General features: G+C 43.8%; 1 protein-coding gene across 1 annotated transcript in view; it reads right to left on the bottom strand.

Annotated features, from left to right (window-relative positions):
* The window catches only part of LOC306760546 (solute carrier family 12 member 9), a 67,009-nt gene that overhangs the window by 33,651 nt on the left and 18,020 nt on the right, over positions 1–15,338 (bottom strand). The window contains exons 7-8 of the mRNA XM_079246441.1: positions 2,770–2,927; positions 354–436 (exon numbers count right to left, since the gene is read on the bottom strand). Of these exons, the coding sequence (XP_079102567.1) occupies positions 354–436; positions 2,770–2,927 (241 nt within the window). The remainder of the gene's footprint in view (positions 1–353; positions 437–2,769; positions 2,928–15,338) is intronic.

Below are 15,338 nucleotides of genomic sequence, written 5' to 3'. Positions count from 1 at the left end.
CTGGCTTGGCTGAGGTCTGCACTCTGATCGCTTCTGATTATCCAGAAAATGATCAGTTGTGAGAACTGTAGCAGAGCAGATAAAAGCAGAAAGTTTCAGTGGGGAAAAACACTTCATGACTTCATGATCCAACAAGTTTGAACTGATTTAGGTAAAACTCTCTGAAAATTAAATGCATTCATAAAGTGTTCATGGATCGATACAAATCATCACTGATTTCATATTCGTAACTGGCTTCTGGATCTATTCTGCTTTACATGCTTCGATCAACGATGTGGATGTTACAAGTTTTCCAGTTAAAAAAAGAAAGTTTTACTTAAGGAAACAAACGGAGGAGGAGCAGGTCCACTAACCTGTACGAAGAACCAGGAGATGAGCACAGAGACCCATGGGTTCCCACTGTGGGACGTCCTCGTGGCCGGAGACAACACCTTACCTGCAGGGATGAAGAGAGACATTTTTCAAACACACATCAGTGAAATGTGCAGAGAAAACACCACCTGCAGTTTTTGGTTGACAGTTTATGCACAGAGCTGCTTCAGGTGGACAGATACCTGTACTCAGCAGTTCCACAGAGATAATTCATGATGTCTTATGATTTCCTGAATCAGACCAAGTTTCTTTTTTCCCCCCATTTCATGATTTTTTTTTTTTTTTTTTTTTTTTTTTAGGGGGGGCTGACAGTGTTTCCAGATATTTTCATAAAAACAAGCTTTAAGCTTAAAATACTGGTTTCTGAATGCAAACAAGGGAAAATGGACGCACTGTTGCCATCTGGACTCTGGTGGCCAGTGTGTAAAAACATTTCCTGTTCCCTGAACCAGGCTTTCAGTCAGAACCCCATGAATGGCATCGTTATCTTGGAACACAGCCTGCCATCGGGAGATTAAATAACCTGCTCATTCGGTATGTTCAGGTATCGACTAACCCCATTCTTTGGACATGTAATGTTTCTGAACTTGGACTTTAATCCAGACCTGACCAACTGCAGCAACACCAGGTTATAGACTGCCTGCACCCCCCCCATCTTTTAATTCAGTTATAGTAGTTTCAGCTTCTCCTTTGATGTTCTTTTCCCCGACCACACGATTCTTCCAACATGGCTGTTTTAGAAATGGCTAGCTGCTTGTTGCATCACTCATTGTTAAATAACTTGTTACCAGGTGATTCATCATCCATGCAGGGATCATCCAATTGGAGGCCCGTACCTATTAGTTAAATCCAGGTGGGAGTTTTGTTTTTTTGTGTTTGTTTGTCTTGGGGGGGGGGGTGTACATTCATGCACTCCCTCTCACACACACACACACACACACCTAACAACAAAGACAAAAAGCGGTTGAGCAGGTGGGGAGGATGGAAGGAATAGAGATGGATGAAGAGGAGTCAGAGTTTCAGAGTGAATTTCACACCTGATGAAGGATAAGAATTAAATCAGTGAGACTTTCAGGTCGAGTCAATGCAGCTGACTGATGGAGAGGATGGAGAGAGGCAGGACGGAGGTGAAGGAGTTACAGATTAGTGAGTTATTGAGGAGAAAGTGATGGAGATACGTGGGAAGAGAACTCCTGAGTGAGTGTGTGTGTGTGTGTGTGTGTGCTGGGAAGCTGACACATCTATCACTGTGTTAGCATAGGACAGGTTAAGTAGTGAGCTGCAGGCATTAATGAGAAGAAAGCCACACACCTGTACACTCACACCGTTGTCATAGTAACCATTTGTTTGAACTATTTCTTCTCTTCTCTCCCATAAAAGCATATTTATGGTGTTACAACCAGTGATTACTGATTAATCTGGTTCATGTTAACCCTTTAGCTGCTGGTGACGATAGCTCTGCAAAGTAACTCATGCTAATACCGCCATCAATCCCTCCTGACACACACAGGCTCGCCTCAGGCTCAGACAGAAACAGGCCAAATCGATGGGCAATGTAGTTTTTAAAAAAAAAAAAAAAGATGAAAGGAGTGGAAGCTGCTGACAATCTTTAATAATGACTGCAGCAGGAACAGAAACCCCGATTTCTTGATTTTACAATTTATCACGGTATTAAATGGTACGATTAATTAATCATAAAGATCCCTTAATATCAACCTTTCATAATAGATCATGTCTGAACCGTATCGGCAGATCAGCGCAGCTCACATGGGTTGACACTAAGCTAAACAACATCCACGTGTGACCATTTGTGTTCATTTGTTTTCATTCCAAGAGGCTCGTCGGAGCGGGAAAGTATAGCAGAGGGAGAGTTATTGCCTCCAAAAAATGGATTAAATGGTTATTTTGGGATTTCTTTGGTTCAAGAACAAAAATGACCAAGGTGTCATCACGGAGGACGACTTGCCTTCAAAATCTAAAGAAGTTGCAGTAAAATGAGGAAATACATGCAATGTTTCACAACATGCACCCTCCGTACCTGGATTAAATAGCATTAATGTTTACCTAACAGAACATTGAAATGAAATGTTATTGTCACTAGCAGTTGTGTAATTGTGTACAACTGGTTGGGCTTTCAGTGCAACGAGACCAGTTAATTTGCCCAAGTCAATATTACATACAAAACAAAAAGCTCTTTTTGATGGATAGTTTTGCTGTTTAAACATGACTGACTTGGGAGTTTAATCCTGTTTGTAGTTTTCAGCGTGAAATGGACTGTGGAAGAAATCGCATCCATTTCCACTGTTCCAGTATTATGCGTCAAACAGCTGCTAAAGCTAGCTAGAGGTTTTTGGGTTGTTTTCCCCATAGGTTTCTAAAGTCTAAAGAGCTACCCACCAAACAAGTCATCCCTGGCCAGTGCGTAGAGGATCCGCGACGCTCCGATCATATTGCTCATGGCAGCTGAGATTGTGGAGGAATAAATTCCGATGGTGACGAAGGGATGCCAGACGTTGATGTCCCTCAGGAAACCGTAATCCCTCTGGAGGAGGATGCTGTTTACATTTACAGAAAAAATACAAACAAAACAACAGATTTATAATAATAACGATAAAACAGGTAAAGGATGGCAAAAGATTCGCTTCACCAGTCAAACTCCTTTCTTAACATCCTACAGTATGTATGTACCAAAACCATGAAATGAGAAACACACAACTGTAGCATCATGTTTTTGGTGTTACAGTAACTATTCACCTCATCACTGAGGCTTTCAGGTAATATCACATATGAAGATGGTTTTGTATTAATGCAGTGAGGTATGATGTCAGAAAGCAGAATGTGTGTGTTTGCATGTACTCCGTTATATCATGATGAACTAGTTCTCCAAATCTGACAAACTGGCATCGTTCTGAAGCCATGTCAGCTTGTGACAGATACTGGCAAAGCTTTTCCTGGCAGCATTCTGGTTCACTCACTTTTCTTCATTACAGCTTGGAGTTGTGTTTTTGCTGATGACAGTAGATAAAAACATGTACAGACCTTTAGAGTGCAGTCATTTTGGTTGCACATGTAACCAAAACAATTTATGGAGTGCACTTTTTTTTTTCTTCCGTCCCACTGGTGCATCAAACATGTTGTAGATCTATGTTTATGACTTGTCGGTTAATTTTGTACGAAAGAATGACACCATGACAAAATGCCAATTAAAGGCAGAGGAATGGTGGATCTTCACCTCTAATTGTGTTGTGTTTGTTTAACAGTGTGACTGGTGCACATTAGACACCCAGTACAACTTTACAGATGTGACTCACAGAGAATTGCTGGTAGAAACAGAAGTTGTCCAGAAGAAAAGGAAGGAATTTAACCATCGACTGTATACAAAGAGATGGATGGAGCCTCTGTAACGTCACCCGTAGGTTTCTGAGGAGCTGAATTGAAGCTCGGTTCCTACCGTCACCATGTTGACAGAGTCACGTGCGTCGTCTCGCCCAGAAATACAAATATGGGCAAAGAGGTGGAGCTGAGAGGGCAGTCGTGAGCGTCATGGCGGATGATTGACATCGAGCGAACTCCGAGCTTTCTGTAGCTAAAAGCTAACCAAGCTAACCACGAGATAACGGGAGCTAACCAGCTAACGAAGGTATGGGCTAAAGCTAAGTCACGTTATTAACGGGCTAAAAACCGCGGTTGTTCTACGTTCTTCTGACTTGAAGCCGGAGATCGGTACCTGTCAATCAAAAGGACACTCCCCTAAATATGTGGAACTTCGAGATTAAATTACTTTAAAACGGACGAGTTAGAAAAAAATTCACTCCCCCCCACAGTTGTCATGAAGATAAACCTGACCTATGAACCTAAAATGGATTTTTGAACCAGGCTGTAAACATGTTTATTTCTGCTGTGAAGTTGGTCTTTTTAACATGGGAGTCTATGGGGATTTGTTCTGTTTTGCAGCCCCTAGTGGATGAAGGGGGAACTGCTGTTTTATGCACTTCCGCAAAGGCTTCACTTTTTAGCGCCGGAGATTGCCGCTTGAATTTAACGCTATACGTCTTTAGAAGAAATAAAGAAGCTGGATCTGTTCCTGGTGAAGCGTCAGGCAGAAATAAACTAGCCGACAAACATCACCAGAAAACCAGACCAGCATCCATCAAACTCAACCCATGTTTGAGCAGCACCTGGAGGCGGTTCTGAAGCTGATCTGTGGAATAAATGTCAATTGTCAACAAAACTACTAACAAGAGACGCCGCTATGCATTAAAAAAAAACAAACAAAACCTGGATGTTAATGGCTGGTTGCTTAGCAACATATCTGGCAAAAGGGTTAAATTAGGTTTCTTTCTGTTTATTTGTTTCTTTACCAAATATTCTTGCTTCAAATTCAGACATGTCTCTAGACCTCATTCTTGTTCACAACTTAAATAACCATTGATGCATATTGGTAATGATCAAGGCAATCCTGAAAATCTATGAGAATGTGGTGCTGAGAGTGATGCTGTGAACATGCTCAGTTATTTGCTGACATACACCAATTCAAGAAGCTGCATGCACCAATCCATCCATCCATCCATCCATCCATCTTCTGCCGCTTATCCGGGGTCGGGTCGCGGGGGCAGCAGCCTAAGCAGGGAAGCCCAGACTTCCCTCTCCCCAGCCACATTTGCCAACTCTGCGGGGGGGGATCCCGAGGCGTTCCCAGGCCAGCCGAGAGATGTAATCCCTCCAGCGTGTCCTGGGTCTTCCCCGGGGTCTCCTCCCCGAGGGACGTGCCTGGAACACCTCACCAGGGAGGCGTCCAGGAGGCATCCTGACCAGATGCCCGAGCCACCTCAACTGGTTCCTCTCGATGCGAAGGAGCATCTGAGCCCCTCATCTGAGCCCCTCTCTGAGCCCCTCCCGGATGACTGAGCTCCTCACCCTATCTCTAAGGGAGAGCCCGGCCACCCTGCGGAGGAAACTCATTTCAGCCGCCTGTATACGAGATCTCGTTCTTTCGGTCACGACCCACAGCTCATGACCATAGGTGAGGGTAGGAACGTAGATCGACTGATAAATCGAGAGCTTCGCCTTCTGGCTCAGCTCCTTCTTCACCACGACAGACCGGCGCAGAGCCCGCATTACTGCAGACGCCGCACCGATCCGTCTGTCGATCTCACGCTCCATCCTTCCCTCACTCGTGAACAAGACCCCGAGATATTTAAACTCCTCCACTTGAGGCAGGACCTGACTCCCGACCCGGAGAGGGCAATCCACCCTATTCCGGCTGAGGACCATGGTCTCAGATTTTGAGGTGCTGATTCTCATCCCAGCCGCTTCACACTCGGCCGCGAATCGCTCAAGCGAGAGCTGGAGATCACGACCAGATGAAGCCAACAGGACCACGTCATCCGCAAAAAGCAGGGACCCAATCCTGAGGCCACCAAGTCGGATCCCCTCAACACCTCGGCTGCGCCTAGAAATTCTGTCCATATAAGTTATGAACAGAATTGGTGATAAAGGGCAGCCTTGGCGGAGTCCGACCCTCACCGGAAACTAATCCGACTTACTACCGGCAATGCGGACCAAGCTCTGACACCTGTCGTACAGGGACCGGACAGCTCGTACAAGGGGGTCCGGTACCCCATACTCCCGGAGTACCCCCCACAGGAGCCCCCGGGGGACACGGTCGAATGCCTTCTCCAGGTCCACAAAGCACATGTAGACTGGTTGGGCAAACTCCCATGCCCCCCCCAGGACCCCAGAGAGGGTATAGAGCTGGTCCACTGTTCCGCGACCAGGACGAAAACCACACTGCTCCTCCTCAATCCGGGATTCGACTATCCGGCGGACCCTCCTCTCCAGGACCCCTGAATAGACCTTACCAGGGAGGCTGAGGAGTGTGATTCCCCTGTAATTGGAACACACCCTCCGGTCCCCCTTCTTAAAAAGGCACCAATCCAACTAATGTAACGTGCCGAACCATGACACATATATACATGTGCATGTTTCAGTGTAGCTGAAATACAACCTAGATTCAATATTCAGATGTAATACCCCACTGAACCACTAGAGGTGGTATCAGTGTGGTGTATAATCTGACCTGGAGCCTGGTGGAAAAAAAAGAGGAAGCAGCAAAAAAAAAAAAAAAAACAGGACAGAGACGAGCAGAAATGAGTGAAAACAGTGGTGATAACAGCAGAAAGAAATCTCTGCAATCACATGTTACCTTAACCTCCTCTTCCCTCCCACAAAGCGGTGGTATTTGGAGGTAGACACAGAAAGAAAAAGTCAAAACACACACTGGAATTTGAACCTTTTCTTCCAGACCACTGAGCTAAAATCTTGTTATTAATGGTGTGAATCCAAATCACATCGTAGCAAACACCTGAACTACCAAAAGGTAAGATCTCGGATGCGTAGCCAGACGTAGTAAATGGAGCAGTACCACCCAAAACAACAGGGGGGCAGTGTTGCTCAAATGCAAGCAGCAATAGAAAAGAACAAGGAGCTTCTACATTTAGGCTGTGTCTCAATTTACGGTCTCCACACTGGTAGCCTACGCTGACGACTTAGGCTAGAAAGTGTTCTACGTCGTCTGCACACTCCAAAGTGATCTAACCGATAGCGAAATGAGACGGCTCATCGAGTGTACGAGAATTACCCATAGTGTTCCGGTCCTCCGTTGCCTAGCAACTACATATGCAAAGTTTATCTAATTACTGATCCCATTCTTCCACAAAAAAAACCCAACAATATTCTTTTTAAAATTACAAAAAAAATGGCTCCAGTAGTTTAAATTTGAATTTGATGTATCTTTAATCTTATTTATTTTTATTTATCTTTGTGATTAAATGAAAAACGTGGAGAGGAGGCAGCAGCCCGGACGAGCTCTCTTCTGGCTGACTGCTCATCCTGTCAAGCTGATGTTAACTTAAGTAAAAAATAATCCTTGTTAGACGCATGTAATGAAATTCATTTGTGGTTATTGGACACAATGCCGCTGTCATCCCAGCTTGTCTGCTGGGACAAATGTGTGTGTATATATAAATATGCCAGTTTGGTACCTACACCAGCGCTCTGCTGGTAATTCCTTTCTATCAGGTGCGCAATGAATTCTGGGAGAGGCCATGAAGGATGCATCACTCGTAGCCTTCGTTTTAAAATATTCTGGTGCAGATCTGAAGTGAGGATTCGAAGGAGCCTTTGAATTGGGACAGCACTTGGCATGCCACAATGACGTATGCAGCTGACGAATCAGCACTTTAAAGTGCGAAGGCCCTGAATTAAGACACAGCCATTGCTGCAAAGACCACCAGCTTCTCCAGCCCCATCCCTTTCTGGGAATGTTTACTTCATACTTAACAAGCAACTTCCTCCGTGGCAGGGCGGGATGTGTGTGTTGTGTTTTGCCATATGTGGTAAAAATGTTCGTACTTTCTCACCACCTCGATCAGCTGTTTTACCAAAACAATCGGTTTTACCTGCAACAGCAAAAACACAGAAGCGACAACTTTCCGCTTCATGCTTTTCCCTGATAACCACGCCCACTTTAAATGTCCGACCAATCACATGACACTTCTCAAAGCCCCACAAGAAAAAAGTTCTGCAAGCCTGATGTGTCGAGAATCAGCTGTAATCACATCCACAAGAACTAAAACCTCATTTTCTTCTCGGGGACTCGAGAACAAGAAGTAGTTCTCGCTTCTCGTGGAGGATGTAAGAAGCTTTATCCTGAAAGTGCCATCAGAACTGAAGTGAATAAATTTGACTTAAAAAGAACAGAAAACTAAAAACACACCACATAATTTGATCATGTTTACATCAGGACACCAACATGAAACAAGTTTCCAATGACTTCATGTTGGGTGGCAAAACGTCCCAATATCACAAGAAGAGCAGATGAGTGGAGAGGAAGTGATGATTACTCTGCCAGGGCGTCTAATAATGAGATCCTGAAATACAGAGCCCATTACACACACTATGTGTGTGTGTGTGTGTGTGTAGGGCAGAGTGAACTATCTACGCTGAAGGAGAGATCAGAAAAGAGAAAAAACAAAAACAGCAGGGTGTGCATGATTATGGCCTGCCCCCCCACCTTTTTTCAATACAACACAGCAAGACAGATGAGAATTAAAGTGCAAACTATTTCTCCATCTCCTGATCCATCTCAATCTCTTGTCGTGGCTCGATTCACACACACACACACACACACACACACACACACACACACACACACACACACACACACACACACACACACACACACACACACACACACACACACTCAATCCATCCATCCCCCTCTTTCATCACCTCCCTCTCCTTCATTCTGATGGTTGGCAGGTCTATCTTTTCTGTCTCACTCATCCTCATTTTATTTCTATTTGAACCAGTGACCACTCTCTCTCCCCTCTCTCTTCTCTAATTAATACTCTCATCACATTTTCTTTCAGGTCCACTGATTTTAATACTTATTATCATGGCCCTATTAAGTATTGTTCACTCCATCCAAACATCTGAGAACACTATTATTTCATACGGAGCCCAAGAGGCAGTCAGCACTAGTTCACACACACACACACACACATCTACACGTATTTAACTAAAATGGTGAGTAGAGTAGTGAACACAACCCTGACTTTAGAGAGTTTAACACGAGTCCCAAAGAGGATGAAGGTCCCAACATCATGATCAGCTGAAGTCGGGTTTAAACTGGTCAGGCAAGCAGAATCTGCTTTGTCGACTTTGTACAAAGCTGCTTTCAGACTCTACAATGAATCAGATCACCAGTAAGCCCACCGACCAGAACTGGCAGACCAGCAGCAGCTCTGAGGTTCAAGGGTTAATGATCTGACACGCAATCCTGAGCCTGACGGAGTCCAAGTGTTTCTAAAGGTAAAACATTTTCTGATAAGAAAATTGTGTGTGTGTGTGTGTGTGTGTGTGTTAGAGGTGAGTGATGATGTGGGGCTAAACTTGTTGGCTGATTATTAATTTCTCTGACGTGCAGCAGGACCTAAATAAATCTTGAGGTTGACATTTCCAAACTGGCTCTCAAAAACAAAGACGCTGCAAACTGGGCAGCAGCGACGACAAATGTGTGTGTGCATGTGTGTGTGTGTGTGTTAAAGGGACAAACAAAGCCAAATTGTTTGTTTATAGAAGGATGAACAATATTTTGCCGTTTACTTCTGTTTCCTATGAAGCTTTATGAACCAGTAGACAGTATTATGTAGAGTCTGTGCGTGTGTGTGTGGGGAGGTGTGTGTGTGTGAGACCTGGACGGTAATTATTGATCAGATAATCCACCTGAAATGAGCCCTGTTGTGGAAATAAAGAGGAGAAGGAAAGGGTTTGGGAGCGAGTGACAGATGAAAGAGGAAACGCAGCTCGGCGAATGAAACGATCCCACAGAGATGCTTCGGTCGATTGTTGACGCTCCGTCCACGACGCGTTTGTTTACTGTTTTAATTCATGCCATCAACTGTGTATTCATGCATATTCATCACTTAATCCATCATCTCGTGTTTGTGCTTCGGATAATTCACCTGCGCTTCGGTCGAACATTATGGATTAATTATGTGTGATTTTTCAAATGAGATGAAAAATGAAGTGCTGACACCAGGCGTGTGTGTGTGTGTGTGTGTGTTGAGGTGTGTGAACACTGCCGTCACGTATGGTGTGTGTGTGTGTGTGTGTGTGCTGTTGTTGGAGGGCGAGGTCAGTCCTCATCAGGACTGATGTTAACGATCAACTTAATGATCCAACAGAGCAGCCAATAAAAGCTCAAATGGGATCAAAGTTAGTTACTGGGGGGGTCTGTAGCTGAAGACCAACATCGCTGTCATGCTCACGGAACCAGTAAGAGACCAGTCAGACCTCTGGAAAGTATCAAAGACAGACCAGTGAATCAATACGTCAACAGCTTTGGGGGGGGGGGGGGGGGGGGGGTTTCCGTTAATGCTTTTTTGTTTAGATTCCTGGTCAATTCAGGCAGAAAACGTTCTAAAATAAGGATCTATCTGGAGCATCGTCTCTGGAATAACAAGACTTTGGTCAGTGTCTGGATCCTCCACTTCACTCGATCACGCGTGGATTCCAACATCACGCGATAGCTGGTCTACTTACAGACATTTAAAGAGAACAATCAGCAAAAAGTGATTTAGCACGTCTGACCCAGTTTGATGTGCTTGCTGTTTGTTTCCTTTCTAGCAGGGATGTTTGGCGTCTTTCCACGTTCAAGATTAACATCTCGTCATCCATGTTGTCAAGTTTCAGGTGAGACCCTCTCTCACCAGATGGCTTGGTGCCCAAACTGTCTGTTATGGTGCAATATAGATGTTTCAGAGAAACATTATATGTGTTTTACTGTTTAAAATGACCAGATCCTGTCTGATCTGCTCGAGTTGATGCAGTTTCCAAGCAACATATTAAGGGGGAAGCGGAGTGACGCAACACTTCCGGGTTGCTTCAGACTCACTGCACAGCGTGCCTTGTGGGAATTTTCACGATAAACTGCGAGGCTGCAGGACCGCCACTATGCTTCACTTCCATGGTGGAAGAGAGGAGTAACGGGCAGTTTCTGTGTGCGCTTCGTGACGGCTACGCCACCGTAGTTTCATTCCAAACTTTGCAGCACATCAACAGAGAAGTGGAATTTATGAAATGTAATGAAATCAAATGAGAATCCGGAGGGAATAAATATTAGAGGTGGGAAATCAATTTTTTTTTTTTTTTTTTTTTTTTTTTTTTTTTTTTTTAAATCGAAAATCAGGACTTTTTGCTTCACGGTTTTAAATTTTTTTTTTTTTTTTTTTTTTTTAAATAAATAGAGATAATCCAAAAGTTTTGTCATTTTTATTGATCTTTCGACTTGTCTTCTTGGGCATTATGGCAGCAGAATGATGGTCTGGCTACTGTCTTTTGTCCTGATTGAAATTAAGAAAAATGATGAGCAACAAAGTTTTGTATACTTTGTTTTGTTTTTAGTCCACAAAAATCGACGATACTGAAGAATCCTGAGAATCGTAATTTAAATGGAATCGGCACCCAAAAAACAGGAACCAAAGTGAATTCGAACAAAAGGATATTGTCACAGCCCTAATAAACATGTTTAATCGGTATGGTAAGTCTTATCTTTTTATTTAATAGAAATAAAAACTCATTAGAATTCATTAGAACATCGCTTGTTCCAAACGACGATGGCTGCGGGCCGCAGCGATCTCTGCTAACAGTCTTGCATTGGAGTTTAAGAAAATATTTGTATATAATCCAGCTGCCAACCAGTGATGCCACATGAAATTTACATGTAAACATCATTTACACTTTCTCTTAAAATCTTTAAATCTCCAGCCGTAGAGGTTTAATTATTATACTCTAGAATGAAGAATGAAAAATGTCAAGATTACTGAGGTCTTCTGAATAGTAGGCTCAGATACGGGTCAAATATCTGAAACAGGATTCAGACTTTAGCTGAAGCCTTGGCATGCTAAATGAACATCTTTGTGACTCTTTTCTAAAGGTTATGATGAAATATCCACAATATTATGACATCAGGTTAAGTTTTTTTTCCCACAGAAATTGTTACATCAGGTTTTACACATAAAAACTAAAAAAAAAAAAAAACATTTTGCACAAACGGAGCACAAAGCTAACCAGTGGTGAACGTCAAATGTAAGAAATGTAACAGCTCAGCTAAAAGAGTTGAAAAATGACTTTTTTCCACCATGCCAGTGGGGAAAAAAACACAATGGAGGAGTCTTTTTTGCAAGCACAGCCAGTATGAAAACCCTAAGAGCACACTACAAAAGTTCTGAGCAGGAACAGCCTGAATCTGTGAAGCTGTTAATAAAGAGTCTGGATTAAGGCTCCGCTCAGTGAAGTCAGACCTGTTAGACACATCTGAACCGACTGTACATCAACAGCAACAGTACGACATTTTACCTCTGGAATGAACTGTTTAGCCTCCTTTCTTCATACAGCAGGTACTTTTAGAGAGTAACCACGGAGACCAAGGATGCAAACAGAAAGACAAAACAGGTGGGGCGAGAAGGGGAGCGTTAAGTACCCATTGGGGGATAGACTAGTTAATGATTATTAAATTAGATCAATAACTAACAAGGCCTCTTGCCATTTTTCCAAAATCAACTCGTTTTTTCCATTTAGTTTTATGTTTTATTTTTCAGTCATTTCAGAAATAATTATAACATTCCATTATTTATGGTTTTAATGGTTCTTTGAGCATGCAGTATAATCTTTATGCTTTTCTTCTTACACCATCCTTGTCCGCGACACATTTCATCTGCGGGGGGATGATGTGAACGTACCGACCACAACCACCTAACAACGCAGAAATATGTTTCGTATTGCTGGGAAAAGCAGATGCAAAAGACATTTTCAATTACAGATTGCACCAAAAGACAAAATGATGAGTGACATCAAGATGTTGACTCATCTGTGTAATCTGATCAAACCTGCAAATTAGAATTCAGGATTAGTGCGTCTCGTAGACCACAGGTGAAGTATCCATCAATAAACTGCCTCATATCTAACTGGGACAGCATTAAGTGTCTGCCAATCCATTTTAAATGACTTCCTCTCCTTCCTCTTCCTCTGCACGCTGCTGCTTTTCATTCAGGGCGGACATGCTGTAAAAGACTTGGCCTGAGCTGCCGCCATTGTTAAAGCCCTTCCTAAAAACAAAGCGGGACAGCAGAGGGGGAAAGAAAAAAAGAGGTAGAGGGGTTACAAAAAAAAAAAAAAAAAAAAGTGACTGGGATCTCTGCAGCGAAGCGATAGGAGGTGAATAACAACGGCCGATGGATGGATGGCTGAATGATAGACGGGGAGCGGAGGGAGAAAGGAGAAATGGAAGCCAAGGATGCTGCTGTGGGGTGATAGTGCCACAGAATTGGATGGAGGAGGAGGGGATGCTGCACTTGTTGCCTTCGACTAACTACAAACTGACAAGCAGGACGGGAATCCGGAGGATGGGGAGGGATGGAACAGCGCCAGAAGGAACAAGAGCAGCTTAAGATGTGGCCCATCGTCAAGCTGCAGGGACAAGACATAGAGGCAGGAACTTTAAACTTTAGCACAGAGAAAGAAGCCGAGTCGTGAATTCTTGTACGATCTCGCAGAGCGAGGGACGGAAAGCTGCACGAATAATCTGCAATGGCTCTAAAAGAAGACAAAAGCTCGCACAGAAAAAAGGATCTTCCCAGGGAACAAAGAAAAAAGGGGAACCGTACGGTGATATCCGATGTGAGCTATTCAGTGTGTTTGTGTTTGCGTGGGGGGGTGTGAATAAAGAAGACAGACAGAAGCACTTCAGTGGGCGTACGGATTGGACACACACTCACAGAGCTGCATGTCAGAGATAGCAACACAAAGAAAGCCCACAAATTAATATAATTATCAAGTTGGTTATTAATATAAAGGCTTCTATAGCACAAGGCAGATTAGGCCACAGGTCACCGACACACACACACACACACACACACACACACACACACACACACACACACAAGTCAATCAAGCAAAGAGAGCAAGCTCGGGGTCAATCACATTCCAGCATGAAGCAATTTCTTAAATGATCACCATAATTTAAATTTTATATATATATATATATATATATATATATATATATATATATACACACACACACACACACACACACACACATAACTAACTACAGAACAACTGAATTAGTCATGTGTCCTCACACACACACACACACAACCCAAAGATCTTGATAAAGTCAGGACAGGGTAATCTGTCATGGCTGGCTGGTCGGTCACACAGGGTTAATGGATTGGCCTCTATCTCACATCCCCTTAGCCTTCATCATCATCATCATCATCATCTGCAGCCATTTTTACCAAATCAGCAGATCACATGACCAATCAGAGAGCAGAGTCTGTGGCTGCTGTGCTCACGGTGACCTGCAGGATGAAGCGACTGGCATCTTCTGTACACACGTAAGGAAGCTGAAACACACACACACACACACACACACACACACACACACGTGCGCGCTCAGTCCTGTCGCTGCATCTGCAGAGTCATCCTCTAAGTTGTTTCTCCTCCACTAAAAGCAGCTGAGGCGTTGGGAAGCAGAGCTGATGAACTTCCTGCCATGACTTTCCAGGAACTCTGCGACAACGCGGCGTTCAGAGCCGAGACCGGCCAGCTGCAGATAAAATGAGGGAAATGACCACATCTCTGCTTGTTTGTGTGGAGAACACACAGCAGAGACTGCAGAGGCTCCCTCAGACAGCGGCGGGACTTCTCCCATCTCTCCAGGTCTCTCAGTTGGGACTACTTTACGATGCAGAGCTTCCAGAAGACATGGAAAGGCTGCTTGTCTCTCTGCAGGGTCTCTGCACAGCAAGCAGGTCCGTCTGCTGCAGAGAACATGACTGCCACACTGTGGACAGACGCTGCAGCTGCAGGAGCGCGACATGCTGTCTCAGTCACCTCTCAAGCAGTTTGGACCCGTACATTGTTTTTACATCACTTCTTCACCAATCTGCAGGGAAAGTCTCAGCCTGTAGGACTTTAGGTCTTCTGCTTGTACATATTTCAAAAGTGAAAATAGATCGTATTTTCTCAGCAGGTCCTTTCCACCCCTAACTGGACCAGACAGATGGGCATCTTTCCTGGTTCCGGTCCTGATGGAGGTTTTCCATCCTGGTTCCGGTCCTGACGGAGGTTTTCCATCCTGGTTCCGGTCCTGACGGAGGTTTTCCATCCTGGTTCTGGGGTTTTTCTCTCCACTGTCTCCTCATACAGCTCAGGACGGACGTTTGAATCAAAGATGATTGGATGCCATCCATAAGTTTCCTTAGCAAGGTAATAATTTTTATTGTTGGAACATATTTAGTCTATTGGACATGAATCATATGATTTGTTTTAAACTGATGAAAATCAATTAGAATAAATTGGATGTTGTCTGTAAAAGTGACTTGAGATTTGCTGTGGTGGTT

Source organism: Telmatherina bonti (genome assembly GCF_933228915.1).
Source record: "Telmatherina bonti genome assembly, chromosome: 9".
Lineage (NCBI taxonomy): Eukaryota > Metazoa > Chordata > Actinopteri > Atheriniformes > Telmatherinidae > Telmatherina > Telmatherina bonti.
This window is presented reverse-complemented; position numbering and strand designations above follow the sequence as displayed.